The sequence below is a fragment of the Aureobasidium melanogenum genome (genome assembly GCF_000721775.1).
Source record: "Aureobasidium melanogenum CBS 110374 unplaced genomic scaffold scaffold_18, whole genome shotgun sequence".
NCBI lineage: Eukaryota > Fungi > Ascomycota > Dothideomycetes > Dothideales > Saccotheciaceae > Aureobasidium > Aureobasidium melanogenum.
In genome coordinates this window covers 196,715-215,350 of record NW_024470070.1, presented here as the reverse complement: position 1 = coordinate 215,350, position 18,636 = coordinate 196,715, and the positions used below count along the sequence as shown (strand labels likewise).

Below are 18,636 nucleotides of genomic sequence, written 5' to 3'. Positions count from 1 at the left end.
CTGATGAAGCTAGAACAAACGAATGAAAGAAGGTGACATAGAAAGAATAAACAGTCGCCATCACCGTTGTGGATCGTCTTTACCTTTAAAGAGGCCAGACCATCTCTTCGTGAACAAGAATGCCTTTTGGGTACAGTGTGACTTCACAAAATCTGAAACACGGCTCGAGGGCGTCTAATGCAGGCTGCAAGGGCCCAGGGGTCTCCACGCGGTCGACATGGGTTGTTTTCTTCGTGCATATTTTCTTCAGGGTACTGAGCCACATCAGAATGACCCTTCCCAATATCTGGAGCGTTTTGTAGATCTGCTGTCTGATTGCCGGGTCACGACGTTTGAGCAAGACACAAGATCCGGGCGCCATGTCTTGCACAGCATTATCTCGTCATTCCAATAAAATGTGCCGTGGCCGTTTAACAGACAAACAGCGGCTTGTGGGGATTGTTATGGAGGGCGAGGTGGAGGCCGTTGAGTGTATGTGATCTTCGGCAATAGGTCAAACGTCGCTGTCAACGACCCCTTTGCGGCGTTTCGCCTCCTATAGGACCCGACTAGATCGGGTCGAACGGATATCGAAGATATGCGTCGTATGCAACCACCAACACGCAGGTGTTGACGCTGACAAAGTTCGAAACATAGGAGGGTAAGGTGCAAATAAAGAAGCTACGGATTCCTTGGCAGCGCCGATCAGATACCATTTCAAGGTATACATTCATGCTTGCATACATAGAAATTATGGTATGGCCCTCATGGCCCTATTTGCTCTAGAAGAAATGCCTCTTAATCCAGCACTCTGCTCTATCTGTTAGGCTCCTGTATTTGTCCACCCATGTAATAACCGGAAAGCTGCCAGCCATCTACACAACATCAGTAACTATCCTAGTTTCGACATACACCAGAGAAACTTACTCAGGATTGTCTACAAGAGACTGGTTCCAAGGATCATCCGAATCATAAAGTAATCTTCGAGCTTCATTCTGGAACATTTCGTCTGTGGGTGTGATTCCTAAGCTCAACTGCTGACGTCCATATCGACCAAGATGGAATATGACCATCTCGTTAAGGGTCAGATTATTGGTTTGCGCTGGCGGAGCTTCCATCTCAGGGGTTAGTGGAAGAGGAGACGTTGGCTCAGAAGGTTCAGATGGCATTGCTGTTAGTCGTGAAGAGATTTGAGCGACATGATCTCTCACGACATGACTAGTCGAGGAGAACGGTACCAGAGTCTCGGTTTCGTCGCCAATCAAATAGGGCGGTATCGCATTTGTGACCCTTGCGGCGATCTCGGGCTCAAATTCGTGGTCACCTTTCCAGTCTTTCATTGTACGTCCAGCACGGAAGTGACCGGACAAGTGCTCGATTCTCTCGTCCCAGTTTGTCATCCGGCGATCACAAAATCCACAACGAGACGTAATGTTCGGACCTTGGGTCTTCCAGTCATCGATCAGTGGCATCGTTTGTAATCGATGGAACAGTCTTAGATGCTGAACCAGATGATCTTTGCGGTTGAATTGTCGTCGCGAGCTCCTCACGCAATTGCTGTGGTCGTGACTGTCGAGATGCTCTAACGTAGGATCCAGCACTTGACAGTAGGCACAGTGGTTCCTGCCAGTAGCCTCAGAGAACACCGAACCTCCTTGAGGACAACATAGCCAGACCTCTAGGTTTAGGTGCAGCGATCTTTCATGCCTCGACCAGTCGTATCTCTTGTAGAATGTATCACAGCAGAAAGTGCACTTGAAGATGTGCGCTTTGTCTGATTGTGTCTTAGGCTTGCGAGTTCTTTGTGGTCGCCTTCGTGCAGAACGCGATCTTGCAGAGATGCTGGATGCTGCTGAATTTGAAGATCGAACTGAAGGCGTGCTTGCTGCGCTTTCCACACTTGCGATAGAGCCAGGTCGACTTCGACGTCCTCTGCCAGGAAAAGCATCTGCAGACTGACTGACGTGGTTAGGGTCCAGTATGTCAAATTCACTGCTTTGCAGCGCTTGCTCTACAGCCGCCATAGACACATAGTCATCCTCAGGCGGTGAGTTTTGATATCTCTGCAATGGGTCATATCGTTCGGTGGAAGACGATTCTGGTATAGGTATGCTCGGGGTCGAGCTGCTGCTGTCCATACGATTCAAACGATAACGACTTCGACGGCGTGGCAGACCGCTACTGTGTGACATTTTGCGCTGGTCGGCAAGGAGCTGACTCCAAGATTTGCCAGACTTTCGGATCTCCCTGTTCGCTAAAGATGAGGCTAATGGCGCAGCATCCATGTACTCGTTGCTCCAACCATGAGGTATCTCTAGGCCCTTACCCTCGGCGGTACCAAGAATATCGTATGATGGCTCGAAGCTATCCATGGAAGGTATTGCAGATACAAAGTCCGTGCTGAGTTCGGAGCTGGGTATGTAAAGGCTGCTCAGACTCGAATAGTCGAAAGGAGCATTAGAAAAGTCATCCAGGGTAGGATCTTGATACAGTATGCTTTGATCTGTATCCGCACCTCCGAACATCGGATTTGATTGCTGGTGTTGCTCGTCGTGGCTTCCCGAGTGGGTGTTACGGTCGTCATTTTGAGCCGCACCGCTAGATACCTGGTTTACTTGAGACTCATCCATATTGATAGTGAAACGGTTGGAAAACTCCGACTTCGCAGAGCTGGTCAATATACAATAACAGATTTTGCAGCATGTTGCAAATGTTAGAACCGTGATGGCCTGGTTGTCACAAGGCGTTCGTGGGGAAGGAAAGTTTGAGGCACAGGGAGCAGCAATAGAGCGGTTTAGCACATCCGCGGGCAAATGTTGCTGGAGTGACCCTGTACCATGATTTATATACAGTGGGGTCTCAGAAGTTTCGCAAACCACTCAACGCGCTACACGTCGTCGAATCTCACCCTTCTTCTTCGCATCAACACAACAACATGGCGCCAACCATTGATCGCTCGCGACCAGCTGGATCTCGCGCACGAGGGCCGAATCTTACCCCATACGATCGCGGACGTATTGTACAGGCGTATGAAGACGGCCGTACGCTCGAGTCGATCGCCGATCAGTTCCATCGCGCTCCGTTAACCATCTCCTGTACGATCCATGGCGCCTTAAGCCACAACCAAGGCACTGAATTACCTCGATCTGGCCGTCCACGTACATATACCCCTTGCGATCAACGCCGTGTCGAATTGGCTATCAAACGACACCCTTTCTAGTCGTATAACAAGCTCAAGAAGTGGTATGGCTTTAAGTGGAGCCGATCGACTATACGGCGAATGCTTAAGCCATTTGGAATCAAAAAATGGCTTACGAAGAAGCGACCACTACTAACTAAGCAAACTGCTTACAAGCGCTACCACTTTGCAAAGCGGCTTCGAAATTAGCCTCTATCTTAATGGATGAGAGTCCTGTTTTCTAATGAGTGTTCTATGGAGCGTGGAGCTTCTCATATGCGCCGATATGTCTTTCGCTCTGTAGGACAATAATTCGATCGCGATAAAGTTACAAACTATAATAAGAGCAAGGAAATACGTGTTATGGTATGGGCAGCTATTTCAACAGCTGGTTTAAGCGAACTACTAATCTTGAGGCGTGATCTAAGGGCTAAAAAACAAGGGTATACCTCTTCTAGCTACATCAAAGTACTAGAAGACGGTCTATTGCCTATTTTACAAGCAAATAGCATATTCCAGCAGGATGGTGCTCGAATTCATACCTCTAAACTTGCTGAAAGCTGGTTCAAAAAGCATGGCATACATATACTCAAATACTGGCCGCCATACAGTCCGGATTTGAATCCAATTGAGCACCTATGGCCATTGCTTAAAGAAGCTCTCTACCAGCTCTATCCAGACATTGAATTATGGAAAGGTGGAGAGGAGGCCATCGCTAAGCGTATGGAAGATGCATTGGTACATGCATGGAGTACAATTCGTGATAAAATAGCATATAACTGCGTGGCATCGATGCCGGAGCGGCTCGAAGCCGTTTACAAAGCAAGGGGTTGGTACACGCGATATTGAAGATTTTTCGCGAAACCCGACCGGCCACGAATTCAGCTGGTTTCTGCGATCAATCTGGTCTAATTTGTATGGCAATTCTATTGTTCTTCGATCGCGCGCATTCAATCAAACGAAAGGGGGTGGGCGCGCGGAAAGCCGCCAAGTGGCCGGCTTTGCGAAACTTCTGAGACCCCACTGTATGCGCATCTTCACCTTCCATGAATAATGGTAATACTAAAGGGCTGAAAAGCAATGTATAACTCCTATCACTAGATCGAGGACTATCTGGAGGGTCAGGATGTTTGTCAAATCTTTAACGACATCCCTCGGAACAGATCCGTTTGACTTTGTGATGCCTTCGAAGGCGAACCACGGATTTAGCATGTTCTCAGAACGACAGTGAAAGTTTTGGACGCCGATTGCACATATGTTATGAAGACCAGAGCAATGTGCTTGGTTTATATGTAAATTGGAAAAGAAAAGCAAGCAGTATAGGGGTATCTTTGAGGGTCATTTCATCATTACAATATTTTTCAAAAAAAAACAGACTGGTCAGCATGTGCATTCAAGCCTTAGGTGCAAGAAATGGAGCAGCACGTATCTCGGCACTGACGTTATCGTACCAGCGAATAGTCTCCAGATATGAGATGACATCCAGTAGAGTTGTATTCTCGTGTTGAGCAGCACTGTTGGTAAACTCGTCCACCTCGATCAAGTTGTGAGGTTCAGCAGCTGCTTTGTCAATCGAGTCGTCAACCAATACTGTATCTCGCTGGCTCCAGCCTCCCAGCGGTGCATTCATCTGTAGAGTTGGATCCTCCCAAATCCAGCTTAGTTGCTTGTAAACCTGGACTTTTTCAGAAAACAGATGGGCAGGTAGGCGAAGCTTGTCGCGTGACCAAATTGCTACGAGCTTTTGTTGTCGTTCGTAGGAGAGCATGTGTCCCATGATACGTTCGACATTCTCGGGCATGCCGCTCGACCAGATCATGACATAGTGGTTGGAAAATAGATAATCGAGAAAAGTGTCGAGGTTGGGTCTAGGCTTGTAACCTCTGCTCTTCTTCTTGCGAAATGCCAGAACACCATTCAGATCGAGAACGACAAGCAACGACTTTGGGCGGTCAAGCTTGGGAGATGTGACGAGAGAGTTCATAAGATACGGAAGTGAGGGAGTTGGGCGGAGTAGTTTGCCAATTGCACGAGCGCGCTTGTCGGACGGTCTGGGAGTGCGGACTTCAGGATCTTGATTGTCATGTGGCAACCGTCGAGAGAGGTCTGAGTTGGAGAAAGTATCATTGCCCTGCCATGTGTGTGACTGACGGCTAGTTGTGTTGACAGGCGCGTGAGTGGAACCATGCGAGACTTCTGGCTGGAAATGTGGCTGTGAGTGGAAAGCAAGCGGTTGGGCATATGAATGTTGAGTTTGAGGTGTCCAAAAAGGAGGAGGTGGTGGAAGGTGGGCTGCGTAGGATGGCACGAAGAATGACGAGGGATGGCGGTTTATAGGAGTGAAAGTTGGAGGAGCGACTGGTGGAGGATAGTCCTGGGCGGAGGAATTGATGGCGCGAAAGCCTGAAGAACGATAGGAAGCCTCAGGAAAAGAAGTGTCGAGGGGAAGATAGCGGACGAGATTGGGATCTTGGTCGGGCGGTCGAGGTTGCTCGGTAGATAGGTCGAGAGGAGGTGGAAAGGCAGCGTGTTGATCTTGTTGTAGCGACGACTTGATGGCGGCTTGTTCTCTTTTCTTTGTTTTGGACCAGCGAGGTTTCCGCTTCTTGGGCTGTTCTTGGACTGATAAATCGTTCATTTGACTCGCAACCTTGTCGGTCTGCATAGTCGCGGCATGGAATGAATGGTGGAAGTCGGTGATTGGGAATGGAAGCGAGAACGGGGCGCGCAGGTGATGGGTTGCGCGAGCGCAGAGGGACGGCTGATGAAAGAATGAAGCCACTGTGTTTCGAGTTGAACTGGATTGAATTTACATAGCTCTAGCAGTGAAATGCATCTCGGAGGTGTCGCATTCACGCCGCAATTTTCTCAGGCATTTTGCATGTGACAAAGTCTAGATCCATGACAATCTTCAATCGGCGTCTCGGTGTCTGCTGATGCTCTGCCCGCCTTCGATTCATTCAAGAACAAGAGTCGATCAATCCGCCGACAAACACTTACTTTCCCAACACCGCAATCATGGGAGGTCCCAATCTCGAAGTCTTCAAGGTGCCTTTCATGCGACCCATTCACCACATCAAACACTAATGCGCCACCAGTTCGGCATGTACATCATGTTCCCCATCGGCTGGATGTACTACTTTGGCACAAACCTCGACGAGCGCTTTTCCGTCCCAGACTTCTGGCCCAAGGAGAACGAGACCCATCACATTCCCTTCGAGAAGGACGAGATCCAGTCGGAACTGGCCAGACTACGCGCTCGCCGCTTGGCCGCTCGCCAAAGAAGACTCGAACTCGAGGGCGACCATGCTCCTGTCGAACAGCACATCGATTCGCAGCCCAGCCCCATCCTTGAGAGTCTAAAGAACACCGACTCTGCCTCCTTCCAGCAACCACAGCAGCCTGAGCAACCCACGAATCCTTCACAATCCAAGGGCTGGTTCTCATGGCTCAAGTAGCCGCTTCGCATCACGATCAAAATATCACTCTGTACATTATGGGAAAGGCATGGTGGAGTTTGGCGCAAGACTGAGGGGAGATATCGACATTGGGGTATATTGCTGGTTATATGTACATTACAATCAAGCCGTGATTCTGCTCTGCAACTCGGCCCACGCTCCCTCTTCTAGCGTACCTTGGGCTACGTTCATGTAGATGCCTTGCACTCCGTTCTCTTTATCCTGGATGGCGTCGGCGAACTTGATCAGCTCCTGCGTCGCTTCGGCATTGCTCAGAGCCACCTTGGTATCCTCGTTGGCATCCGAGATGATCTCTGAGCTGGCGATGTCTAGACTCAGCGCTGCCGACAAAGTCTCTCCGGTCGCCTTTGTGTCACTCGGCTCGGTGTATACAACCACTCGACCCTCGCCATCTTCTTCTACATCCAGGGCACCTGCTTCCAGAGCAGGCTCGAAGACTTCGTCCACACCTACACCATCCTTGTTGGCGAATATTATCCTGCCCTTCTTGGTGAAGAGATAGCCTGTGGGCGTCGCATTTCCACCATGTTGCTTGATGATGACTCGAAGATCGGCCAGCGTTCGTAGTCTGCTGTCGGTCTCGCAGTCGATGACCACACCGACGTTGTTGGGCAGCATGGCCTCAAGGGTGACAGTTTCCAGAGCGGCACCATTGACGGATCGTCCTTGGCCACGAGCTATAGCAGCCTCGATGGAAGCTTTTGCGAAGCCGCTCCTGTTGGCCTTGACAATCAGATCTGCCAGTCTGGGGTTGAAGTTTGGGTCGCCGCCAAAAAGTTTCGAGGCCGTGGCTATTTCTTGTGCAAAAACACTCCGGGCCTTGTTCTTGGAACTGTCGGCTTTGGCTTTATCGTGCTTGATTTTTGACCATCTACTGTGACCGGACTGGCTTGCGGCTGCTTGGTGGAAGCTCCGGGAGGCGGTGGCACGACGGCTAAGGCATCGATATGCGTGGCGACAAGGTGCAGCGAGAGTCGGGAAAGACTGCATAACGATAAATAAAACAGAAATCAAACGCGACAAACGAAACAGGAAGGAAGTGGAATGCGATGAGGAAAGAGCACAAATTCATGAGCTCTGCCTCGACCACGGCCCGTCAAAGTGTGGAGATGGCCATCACCGGGGGTCTCGCCAGCTGCGGGTTACAGGTGCTCGACTCCTGAAACCCATTCACATAATTCACAACAAAAGTCGATTTAATCCCAATGAACTCGCCCTAATCGCAATCGCAAATGTCGACAGATCAGAACGCCCCGCCTCCGGTGGCCGACTCGACCCTACAGCTCGACATAGCCAAGCTTCACGCTCTCCCCTCCGAGCAACAGGACCTATACCTCTTGACCTTCACCTCGGACCTTTCTCGTCACGCAAACTCTCTGGACGGAGATGGCGCTTCCGCGAACCAAGTCTGGATCAAGAAAGAGCTTCTACAGATTGTCGACCTTCCTTCCCCCGCTCCAACACGTGTCATTCGTAACAATCTCGCAAACACCTTCGCGTCCCTCTTCGCCAAAGGAAATCGCAAGCTGCTGTACGAGTCCATCAATGACCTGGCTGCCATACTGAACGCTGGGAAAGACAAGCCTCTAAAGGCTAAACATGCTGCCGTACATTGTCTGGGCGCAATCTTCGAGGCAGCTGGCGACAGCGCCATTAGTCTCTCTGCCTTGACTTGTACCTCTCTTTTGCGCACATTCAAGCTAGCATCGAGCCATGCGGGCTTACGAAGTGCCATATACAAGGCTCTGGGTCGCGTCATTAAGGGCATTGGCAATTCGGTCGACGAATCTGTTGCAAAGGACATCTGGAAATCGGCCCGTAGTGCTGCTTCGAGCGACAAGGCTCTGCTGGTTCAGATAAACGCTTGTTGGTGCCTCGAGCAGTTGGCCACTTGCACCTCTTACTATGACAACTCCAACGACTTCGAGAAGCTACAAACTGTCTTATGGAAAGCCATGGACAGCCCCTCGGTACCCGTGCGTCACGCCGCTTCCACTTGCATGGCTGCTGTACTTGTCAAGAGCTTCTCAGAAACTCCCGTACGAGATGTTCTCCCTCCGAAGAAGTCGAAAAAGTCAAAGAAACAAGGAGCCGCCGAGGATGGTGAAGAAGACATAGAACGCCCTACCACTCCTGTATCATCCAAGCCTATTACATCTGTAGCCTTCAGCCTGCTGGACATCATGCGACAACTATCAGCTCAGTATTGCAAACCTGCGGCCTCAAATAGGACCCGTGCTGCTATTGCTATATGCTACAAGCAGATATTCACCGCCCTGGGTGAGAGCGTTGTTGAGAGACAATATGGTGTCATTGCAAAACATCTGTTTACCGACTTATTAAGTCATCAGAGTCTTACGTATCATCGTTATCGCAATCTAATGACCAGGAAGTTTGTCCGCATTATCCTACAGCATCTGGTCGGAAACATGCTCGGAGAAACATCTCAATTGAATGCTGCCCGATTCCTTATGAACGATATCATCAAGGACTATCCTCAAGTTATCAAAGAGCGCCCGGAACCTGGTAAACAAGTGCTCACGGCAGCTTTGAGTGCCCTGGCATCACTAATAGACAAGCTCGACGCTGCTATAAGCGTCATCTCGGAAACTTGTCGTGAATCACTGTTGCAAGTTTTACAGCATCCAAGCTATACCGTCCAGGTTCACGCTTCGAGGTGTATGAGGTCCTTTGTGCTGGCTTGTCCTCAACAACTTCTTCCGACAGTGACAATCTGTATGAACAGTGTCAACCGGGAAATTGGTCTGCTTACTGGACCCCGCCAGAGTCCAAGGAGATGCGCCGGATATGCAAACGGTCTTGCCGCTGTCTTGAGTGCCTCGTACAAGCATCCACTTTATGGATCCGTGGACGTTTACGCTCGCGTGCTTTCACAGGCCACTGGTCTGCTCAAATCCAGTAGTAACTCTGACTTGCGAGTATCGAGTACCCAAGTGCAGGTCGCTTGGATCATGATCGGTGGTCTCATGTCACTGGGACCCAATTTTGTCAAAATTCATCTCTCGCAGTTGTTGCTTTTGTGGAAGAACGCACTTGCACCTCCGAACAAGGAGAACATGTCGCGACAGAGTCAACTTGAATTGAGTTTCCTTGCTCACGTTCGTGAGTGCGCGTTGGGGTCTGTCAAGGCATTTTTGCATTACAACATCAAGCTTCTGACCTCTGATGTATCGAGGCGACTTGCGAGCATGTTGCAAAATACCGGCACGTTCCTCTCCATCTTGCCTGAAAAGAAGACGTCCGAGGACATGTCACAACGCTTGTCTCCTGCTCTTCAATTAGTAGACTTTGATCTCATGGTCAGGCGTAGGGTCTTCCAATGTTACACCGCTCTTGTGACTGCTAGTCCAGCCGCAGCCTCAGAAATCGCTACCCAGTCAAATGTTTTGCCGTTGGCTGTGTCTTCATTCGCTGATCCAGAACGTCTTGGGCCTTCCTCCCTGAGCGTATCAATTGCTAGTTCTGCTGGTACACTTGATAATGTTTGGGGAATGGGTGACAACAGCGGATTCGGCGTCAATGGCCTTATCAATGGCTTGGACTACTCCCCTTTGCCTTTCGAGAAACAGGGTGAATCGAAAGAACACTGGACCTCAAGGCACAGTTATGAAGCAGTAATAGATAGAACGGTAAGATATATGTAACTTACGTGCTGGGCCGCGCTGACCCCTAGCAGCTTCTCTCGCCAATCGGCGGCGCGTGGGAGCACGATTCAACAACTTCCTACGTTACACCTGATGGACCTCGAGTGTACGATCAACCACAGCCACCAGCCACAGAAGTGGTCAACAGTGCAATCGGTATTTTTGCATTGGCTTTCCCCTTACAATCTCCTAGAATTCAAGACAGCATACTGGAACAAGTGAACGCCTTCTTGACATCACCCGCTGTACAGAAGAGCGTAGTACAGAAGACAGCGCTCAGTGCCAACGTTGCACTGGCTCTACTGGTGACCTGCAAGGTATTAACGGGACAAGTCAATGGGTTGGAAGGTAAATTACAGAGCGCAAACGCGGAGAAGAACATGCAAAATCTGCTTCACGTAAGTTGCTCAGCATTCTAGACGCAATTTCGTAGCTGACACCATGACAGAATTTCATCGCCGACCCTGATGAGAGCGTTCGTCATATTGCTGCCCAGGCTTTAGGTCGCCTTTGCGAGGTCGGCGGCAATGACTTGACTTCACGCGAGATCAACTACCTGATCGAGACCATCGTCTCAAACACTGAACCTCACGTTCGATCTGGCTGTGCTCTTGCTCTCGCTTGCATACACAATTCGCTCGGTGGTATGGCGGCCAGTTTCCACCTCAAGACCATACTTGGTATATTCATGTCTCTTTGCGCCGATCCGCATCCACTGGTACACTTTTGGGCGCTAGAAAGTCTCAAGAGGATCATTGATTCCGCCGGCTTGACATTCTCCGGATATGTTTCGAGTACGATTGGCCTTCTTGGCCAGTTGTACGTACTGGATACGCACAATACGGAAACTGGACCGCTGGCTTCTTCCAACCTGGAAGTAGAGCTGCAAACGACTGCTGCTAATGTGTGTTGTGTGGATGCCATCATCAATGTGATGGGTCCAGACCTTTCTGAGATGGCCAAGCCACGCGGCATGGTCTTGACTCTTATCCGACAATTCCAAACCGAGAATGATGTCCTAGTCCTAGTCGAGAGCACCAGATGTTTGGGCAACCTCTCGATGTATGCCCCAGGTCACATGGAATTTGAGAAGTATGTGAAACGGTTGCAAGCAGATCTCGACTCTGAGTCTCTTGAAATCCGCGATATGGCGATCAAGGGATTGGCCAATCTCATGCGCCGGGATGCTGAGGACATCGTACGTGCAGCAAATCCAGGACTCGAAGAGAAGCTGTGGGATATGCTCGATGAAAATCCAGTCCAGGAGACCATCAAGGAAATCTTCGTCAATTGGTTGTCACAGACTGGGTTGACAGACACAGCGGGCTGGATACAGAGATGCAACACAGTTCTCACCAAAGCCAAGGCCCGTGTCGACAATGCTACTCAAGACGAGGCTGCAGCCAAAAAGGCAGCCGCGACTGACCTTCAAGATGAAGAAGTCGCAGGTTTTGCTGCTGGAGCAGGCACGAAGGACGAAGACGCTTCTGCGCCGACATCAAGCCAAGAGCTCTTGAGATGGCAGGTACGACTATTTTGCATGAACCTTCTTAACAGCCTCTTGGACAGTGTCGTCAAGGAATCGGCCATCAACGAAGACATTCCTGCCTTAGCTTCGCTCCAACAGAGAGTGGCAGATGTTGTGCGTGTCGCTTTCTCTGCTTCCACTGCCAACGTTGTGGGTCTTCGCATTCTTGGTCTGCACATCATCGACCAAGTTCTAAGACTGTTTGGCGGTGTGCCCGATCCCGATTTCACCGAAGCCATGCTACTCGAGCAATATCAAGCCCAGATCAGTTCCGCATTGACTCCTGCGTTTGCTGTCGATTCGTCTCCTGAATTAGCCGCCGAAGCGATCAATGTCTGCGCTACCTTTGTGTCGACTGGAATTGTCACCGACATTGACCGAATGGGGCGTATCTTGAAAATTCTAGTAGCAGCCCTTGAGACTTTCGCAGGGTCTACCGAAACGTCTTCCATCGGCGAGCTCAAAGGTCTTAGCCCAAATGCTCAGGTCATGGTACGCATGTCGGTCTTTTCTGCATGGGCTGGCTTGCAGATCGCCACGGCCGAGCAGAAATATCTGGTCGATGTGGTAAAACCTCATGTTGCAAAATTGACTCCTCTATGGTTATCGTCCCTCAGAGAGTACTCCCGCTTGCGCTTCGAACCCGACATCTCGAACAATACTAGCGCGACGCCATTGTCGGACGATCTCGAGACAGTTTACGCTGCATTGAACCGTGAGACATTACTCAAGTTCTATCAGGACTCGTGGTTGAGTCTCGTCGATGCCATTGCCAGCCTGATCGATGAAGACAGCGAATTTGTGTTCGATGCACTGGACGGCAAGACGCAAGCTGATACTGACAACGGCAATACCGTGTCCCGAGGGACCGATATCAATTATCGTGAAGAGCCTGTGGCATTCTTCTTCGTGCTGTTTGGTCTTGCGTTCGAAGCCCTTGCCAGCAAGCCCGGTGCAGACTCAGCAACTGCAAGAGCACAAAAACTTGAGATTCTGCAAGCACTTAAGAGAATTCTTCGACCATCAATTTCAGGAAATGCCATCTATCAAGAGGTCATCTTCAATGAGACGATGGATCTGCTTGATCGCATGGTTCTTACGGAGCCATCGAATGTGCAGACTGTAATTGTCGAGATCGCAAGAAACCTTTGTGTTGGTCATCCCTCCTCAAGACAGGGCATGAGTGCGGATGACCATCTATCAGATGATATCGACCAACTTTTCGAGCTGACTCGCATCATTGTACTGGTATTGGCAAGTATTGTGCCCGGCCTGGCAGAAAGTCCTCGTCCTGTACGTGCCGACATCACGGATGAAGCTGTAACACTAGCACGCCTCTCTTTGGATGCACTGGTCGATGCTTCCGAGGTCTTCCCCTCCATCATCAAAGCCGATCTGCATGCATGCATCTTCCAGATCTTTGTCACAATCATGAGCACAGGTGCATGTCAAGCAACTTTGATACCACAAGCATTACCCATCTTCCGCCGTTTCATCAGTGGCGTTGGTGCGGACCCTGGTGAAGATACCAAGAAGCAGGTCCGCAGCACACTTGCTCGCTTCCTGATGATCCTCAAAAATGCCCAGAAACGCGAGTTTGAAGCATCTCTACCATGTGAGAAGAACACCATACTAGCAGGCACCATGCTTATTACCTCCGCCAATGCCGCTTTTGAGGCTAACGACCCTGCTCTTCTCCGCTTTGTGAGTGAGTTAACGGAATGTCTCGACAACCCGATGACGACGAAGATGGCTGCTGGCTGTGTGCGAACACTACTAGTTGTACCCATTCGTGGCGCTGCACATCCAGCCATCTTGTCACGTCTTCTACCACGTCTAGTGACTTTCCTCACCGCCCCCTCTGATCTCGAAGGCATCGACCAAAGCCGCACCATCATCGCACAATCCCTCACAACAGCAATCTCCACCTTCGCCTCCGACAAGAAACTCGCAGGTTTCGCGTTGCTCATCCCAACTCTCCTCGCTCGCGCCGAGAAAGAAACTAGCAACACTGTGCAAAAAGAAACAGCAGCACGATTGTTGGAGTTGGCGAGTAATGACGCTAATGCATTTAGAGGTGTCGTGATGAGACTAAGTGTTGAGCAAAAATCGTTGATGGAGAAGATTATCAAGGGTTCACAAGGGCCGAAACAGGAAGTTAGAGAGGAGGTTGAAGAAAAGGAACCGACCATTGCTTTGAAGATGAACTTTTGAGTCAAGTAGAGAAGGAAAGGGAAGTCGTTAGAGATATGATACCAGAGAATATGAGAGTTTGAGATTTTGCTGTTTCGAGATGTTTGTGATGTTCTTCTGTTCAAGGTGCAATAATGATACTTGGGACTTGCATTATTTGAATACTGTCGGATGGCGACAGGACAAAGAGAGATGTCACAGCCGGAGATCAAGAACGATAGGACCGGAATAGAGGCAGAGAAAACAGAAATCCATTCCAAATCATCGTAAATCATCATGAGAAAAGACCCCTCTATCCTTTCTATGTAAAGTCATAAATCACCAAAGCCTGATTACCACAATGCCGCTCCCTAAGCACAACCACTTTTTCATCGTCAAATCCAATAAACCCTCGTGTCATGCTAGTTTCATCGATATCTCTATCCTTGAGTGCAAGACTCAAGCCTATACCGCCTGATTTGATGCTTGAGGTTGATTCTTGGGCACACGGCGGAGATAATGATTTCTCAGGTCGTAGTTGTACACTCAATTCGCCGGCAGCTAAGCGGCGTCGAGCAGATGCTGAAGCAAATCCGCCTTCAAGTTCCCAGACACGTAACTCGTCGCCGCGGGTGCTGACTGAGACTGCTTTGCCGCGGCCGCCGACATGAGCTCCTGATACTGAAGAGGTGTGGCCCCATAGTCTGTTGCCTGGGCTGATTTTGAGCAAGTCGGTGGTCGAGGAGACGAGGTAGAGAGTTAATGTGTTGTCGGGATGAGAAACTAGTAGATAAGGGTGAGAGTAGGACAGGGAGGTTGGTTTAGAATGTATCTGGTTGGCTTCGGAGGTGTTGAAGTGACCAAATGGAGGTATTGTTTGTGGAGCTGGCGTTGCAGGTGGATTGGAAGAATTGAAGGTAAGAGGGCGATAGTTTTGGTCGATTGCTGAGGTGAGGCGTGATTCTATCAGAGTTCCGGCTGAGGTCAGGCGCATTTCCTGGATTCCAACGGTCCAGCCGCTGAGATATGTAGGTAGTGAGTAGGCGATTGACACAAGCACGCTATCTGGCTGTGGTCGAATGGATAGAGTAAGAGGTGGCCAGACGGTACGTGAGTGTAATGACTGCAAGAGAAGTGGAGGTTTCAAGGCTGTGCCCTCCGACGCCTCATCCTTGTTGGGCATGAATTTGTAGAAAGATAGAAGTTGGCCGGCAGTCATGGTGGCAAGATAGGGGAAGGACAAAGCAGTGGCAGAGATCATGCCGTTGGAAGAAGGTTCGTGGGAGTAGCGAGGAATGAAGCGGCGCTCGAGGATATTAAGATGATAGACGGTGAAAGAGCCATCCTGGAAGCCGACAGCAATGGCAACGGTCGAGGAAGATGAAGATGCAGAGTCTACAGCCAGAGCCGAAGGAGGGCTGGTGTTATGGGGGAATTTCATGGTAGCTAGCATATCTCGGCCTGATTGAGATGACCATGCGCGCAAGCCATGGAGATTGTCGGCCATAACGATAATGCCGTCGTGCATCTGCAGTAGTGTGGGTGGAACCGATGGCTCTGGCGAGACAGGAACCTCGCTGACGCCGCATGTGCCTTTTGTCCAATTGTGACGTGTTTTGTATTGCCTCTTCCAGTTTGTTTCCTTCCCTCTGCTAACCAGATTGTCCTCGTCTAGCCATTTGGAGAGCTTGCTCGAATACCACAAGCTTTCAGCAGGAACACCAGATTCATTGATTCCAGGTATGCGGGATGCTCTCGGACGGACGAATCGGTTGTAGTAGAGCGCCTTCCATAATTGTGAGTCGCCAGCAAGTCGGTGAAAATGTCGCGACACGCTCTGGCAGATGATGAGGTCGGGCACGGGCAGGAACGAAAGCACCCTGAGCGTCAACTCGTGACTGAGCCTCGACAATCGATCGGGATTATTTGCATGTTGTCTCTTGGTTTTGCGCTCGTCATCCTCGAGCGCGTCCGACGCCCTACGCTTGACCATCCTGTCACTGTCAAGGATAAGTCGAGGTTCGTTCACGGCGGCGAACTTGGGTATGCATCGGGTCTTATCATATCTCCGCAATCTCCTTGGGCTAGCTTTCGGCCGATCTCCCGCCCCGCGTGCCTCGGCCTCGTCAGGCACGCGTCTGCCTTTGTCTTTCGCGTCTGCTATTTTCTATAACGGCATGTCCTAATCCCTCTGGAATACTAATATTTCAGCTCAGTACCCATGGAAGCAGAGTCGTCTAATAACATACCTGATGGCTTTGTAACCCTTGCTCAATACAACGAGCTACTCCTGAAACATGAAGCTCTCCAGAAAACATACCACGAATACAGAAAGGCTGCTGAGGCTCGTGCCTTGAAAGCTGCCCAGAAGATACGCGAAGCAAAAGAGACTGTTCGCAAATGGAAGGACTATATCGACAAGAAACTGGCAAAACAGGCCTTGCGAGAGGCCAATCGCGAATTTGAGAACCAGGGCTTTGCCACTCCTCGTGCTGTTCAATCCAATCTGGAAAACATTGAAGATGCTCTTGCCCTACCAAATCCGGCTCTGGATGTTGTTAGGAACACTTCCGCCGCGTCATCGCATTCTCCAACTCACAGCAGAATTACCTCAAGTCAGACCACCGAAGGCGAAGCTCGTTCTAGCTCTATTGCACACTCTGACGATACTCCCGTCGTTGTCTCTGCGAAAGCCCTCAAGAGGAAAAGGAACTCTCCAAAGAAAGACTCGCAAGCTTACAAGGTCAAGAATGAGCTTCTGAGCAGCAGTCCGCATAACTCGCGCACGCCAGTCCCCACTTTCTTCAGGACAGAGACTTCGGATCTAGACGTCTACCGAGATCAGCCTCCTCTACAACAACCCAAACTGAATATTGAAAGACACCCTCTCAGTCGAGCACCTTTGAGGCAATCGGAAGACCGGGATCTCGAGTCCACACGAAGCTCATTTGGCCATCCTGAAACTCCGTCAAATCGTGCACCAGAGACTCGCCCCTCCAGTGACGGAGATGCCGATATCGCCATCGATGATGATGCAGATGCTTTTGAAGACGATCTTCAGCTTTCGGGTGGTACGGTCAAGACTGTCAAGACAGAGCCTGGCTCTGGTAGTGCATCAAAAAGAAGAAAGAATACGCTGGTCAGAACTGTTGGCAAGAGTGCTGGACCTGACGAGTCGCGTCCACGATCTGGCCCATTGCATGACTTGAGTCCCAACACTCCAACTCTACCTCGGACGAGTGCTGCTCCTGTAACTTCCGGCAAGAAGCTTGACCATAGTAGGGGAGCTACTGCTGTGCACGTGCTTTCAGAAGATGGAGATAACACTGAACGAGGATTTAAGAAACCACGTATTGATGGTTCTACTCCAAAAGCTGTAGGCACTGGAAGGCTTAACGGACTTCTTGAAGGAACTTCACCTCAACTTGATAGAACAATTTTGAGTCCACGTTCCGCGCCAGCGACTCGACGACAACGCGATTGGCTAAACGATGCTTCTTCGAAAGATTTAGAGGGTCAAACAGTCTCAAAGTCTGTAGAGAGGCCTGTCAGTCGCATCACCAGGACTGTTCGAGATAAGCCATCTCCTCGCGCTGCTGTCGTGAGATCCACCGGAACAGACGACCCAGGGGCAATCTTACCTGAACATGAGCCATTGCGCGCCCGACCACTCCATCGCCTAAATCTTGACGACTTCAGAGTAAATCCCAACACTGCTGGCGGTCAACTAGGGTATGCTTATCGCGAAAGCGTCCGCAAGCGCGAGGAGAAGAAGTGTTTACCTGGTTGTACAAGAGAAGAGTGCTGTGGCGCGATTCGACGCTTCATTGCCGCAGGCGGCTTGCCACAAGACACTTCACTTACCGACAATGAGCTGACACTGCAAGGATACTTGGGCTCAGCATATGCGTCCACGATCCACAAAGCCACAGCACAGGAAAGACAGAACATGCTGGTTGAAGCAAGAACCAAGGCATTTGCGGACCAACATGGCAAACATCGAGAAATCTGGCAAAGGCCACAGACACCTCCTGGCTTCTGGCGTACTGAGATGCCCACGACACAAGAACTCGAACAAGATTGGGAAGAAGCAAGTAAAAGGGATCGGCAGAAGGTGGAAGAGAGATGGCGAGAAGCCATGAGAGGTGGCCGCTACGTCTTCCGGGATGAGATCTGAGTGGCCCGAAGGACATATGCACATTCGAGATTGAAGTCAAGTCCGAGTTCGAGTACTCACATTCGCTTCACTCTTGCTATTACTTACTTCTTGCATATCTTAAGAGAACCAGCAACCCTAATGCTAGCAGATTTCAGAGCTACAACAGTATCATACATTACTTGTCCTCTAATATCATTGTTTCTACGATTACCGTGGCTCAATATGAGTCGAAGTTAATGTATAATGTCTGGTCATTAACAGTCAAGAGTGGGGGTATAACAAGCGGCAAGTCGGCTTGACCCCACACGCGTCATGGTGCCCCGCCAGAGCTATTAGCAATAATGACCCCGGCAGCTTCCCTGATTGCATCAACACAACCCAGCGCCACGTAATACCTTATGAGCACTGTGCTGTACCGAAGAACCTGTCAATTCGCACCCAAGACATCTACTCTCCGCTCACTCTCACGAACCCAT

The 18,636-nt window shown here is 50.1% G+C and overlaps 8 protein-coding genes across 8 annotated transcripts; 4 read left to right on the top strand and 4 right to left on the bottom strand.

Moving 5' to 3' along the window:
• Positions 1-119: 119 nt before the first annotated feature.
• On the top strand, positions 120-479 carry M437DRAFT_67892 (uncharacterized protein; the record flags this gene model as incomplete). Its single annotated transcript, XM_041025012.1, has 2 exons — positions 120-251; positions 303-479. The coding sequence occupies 2 exons, from the start codon at positions 120-122 to the stop codon at positions 477-479; spliced, it is 309 nt and encodes a 102-aa protein (XP_040877742.1).
• Positions 480-902: 423 nt separating this feature from the next.
• Positions 903-2,171, bottom strand: M437DRAFT_53957 (uncharacterized protein; the record flags this gene model as incomplete). The annotated part of the gene is made up of 1 exon (XM_041022609.1): positions 903-2,171. One exon carries the CDS (start codon positions 2,169-2,171, stop codon positions 903-905), a length of 1,269 nt encoding a protein of 422 aa, XP_040877741.1.
• A 2,379-nt stretch (positions 2,172-4,550) lies between these two features.
• Positions 4,551-5,171, bottom strand: M437DRAFT_53539 (HAD-like protein; the record flags this gene model as incomplete). Its single annotated transcript, XM_041022541.1, has 1 exon — positions 4,551-5,171. A coding segment is annotated over one exon (621 nt), but the record flags the coding sequence as incomplete, so codon positions are not given.
• Positions 5,172-6,175: 1,004 nt separating this feature from the next.
• M437DRAFT_18888 (uncharacterized protein) lies at positions 6,176-6,444 on the top strand (the record flags this gene model as incomplete). Its single annotated transcript, XM_041018978.1, has 2 exons — positions 6,176-6,205; positions 6,256-6,444. Coding segments are annotated over 2 exons (219 nt in total), but the record flags the coding sequence as incomplete, so codon positions are not given.
• Positions 6,445-6,738: 294 nt separating this feature from the next.
• M437DRAFT_53718 (YebC-like protein) lies at positions 6,739-7,626 on the bottom strand (the record flags this gene model as incomplete). Its single annotated transcript, XM_041022575.1, has 1 exon — positions 6,739-7,626. The coding sequence occupies one exon, from the start codon at positions 7,624-7,626 to the stop codon at positions 6,739-6,741; it is 888 nt and encodes a 295-aa protein (XP_040877738.1).
• Positions 7,627-7,868: 242 nt separating this feature from the next.
• On the top strand, positions 7,869-14,043 carry M437DRAFT_86429 (HEAT repeat protein-like protein; the record flags this gene model as incomplete). Its single annotated transcript, XM_041028454.1, has 3 exons — positions 7,869-10,286; positions 10,334-10,699; positions 10,750-14,043. The coding sequence occupies 3 exons, from the start codon at positions 7,869-7,871 to the stop codon at positions 14,041-14,043; spliced, it is 6,078 nt and encodes a 2,025-aa protein (XP_040877737.1).
• A 280-nt stretch (positions 14,044-14,323) lies between these two features.
• On the bottom strand, positions 14,324-15,994 carry M437DRAFT_86428 (uncharacterized protein; the record flags this gene model as incomplete). The annotated part of the gene is made up of 1 exon (XM_041028453.1): positions 14,324-15,994. One exon carries the CDS (start codon positions 15,992-15,994, stop codon positions 14,324-14,326), a length of 1,671 nt encoding a protein of 556 aa, XP_040877736.1.
• Positions 15,995-16,222: 228 nt separating this feature from the next.
• Positions 16,223-18,178, top strand: M437DRAFT_77078 (SAE2-domain-containing protein; the record flags this gene model as incomplete). The annotated part of the gene is made up of 1 exon (XM_041026737.1): positions 16,223-18,178. One exon carries the CDS (start codon positions 16,223-16,225, stop codon positions 18,176-18,178), a length of 1,956 nt encoding a protein of 651 aa, XP_040877735.1.
• Positions 18,179-18,636: the final 458 nt, after the last annotated feature.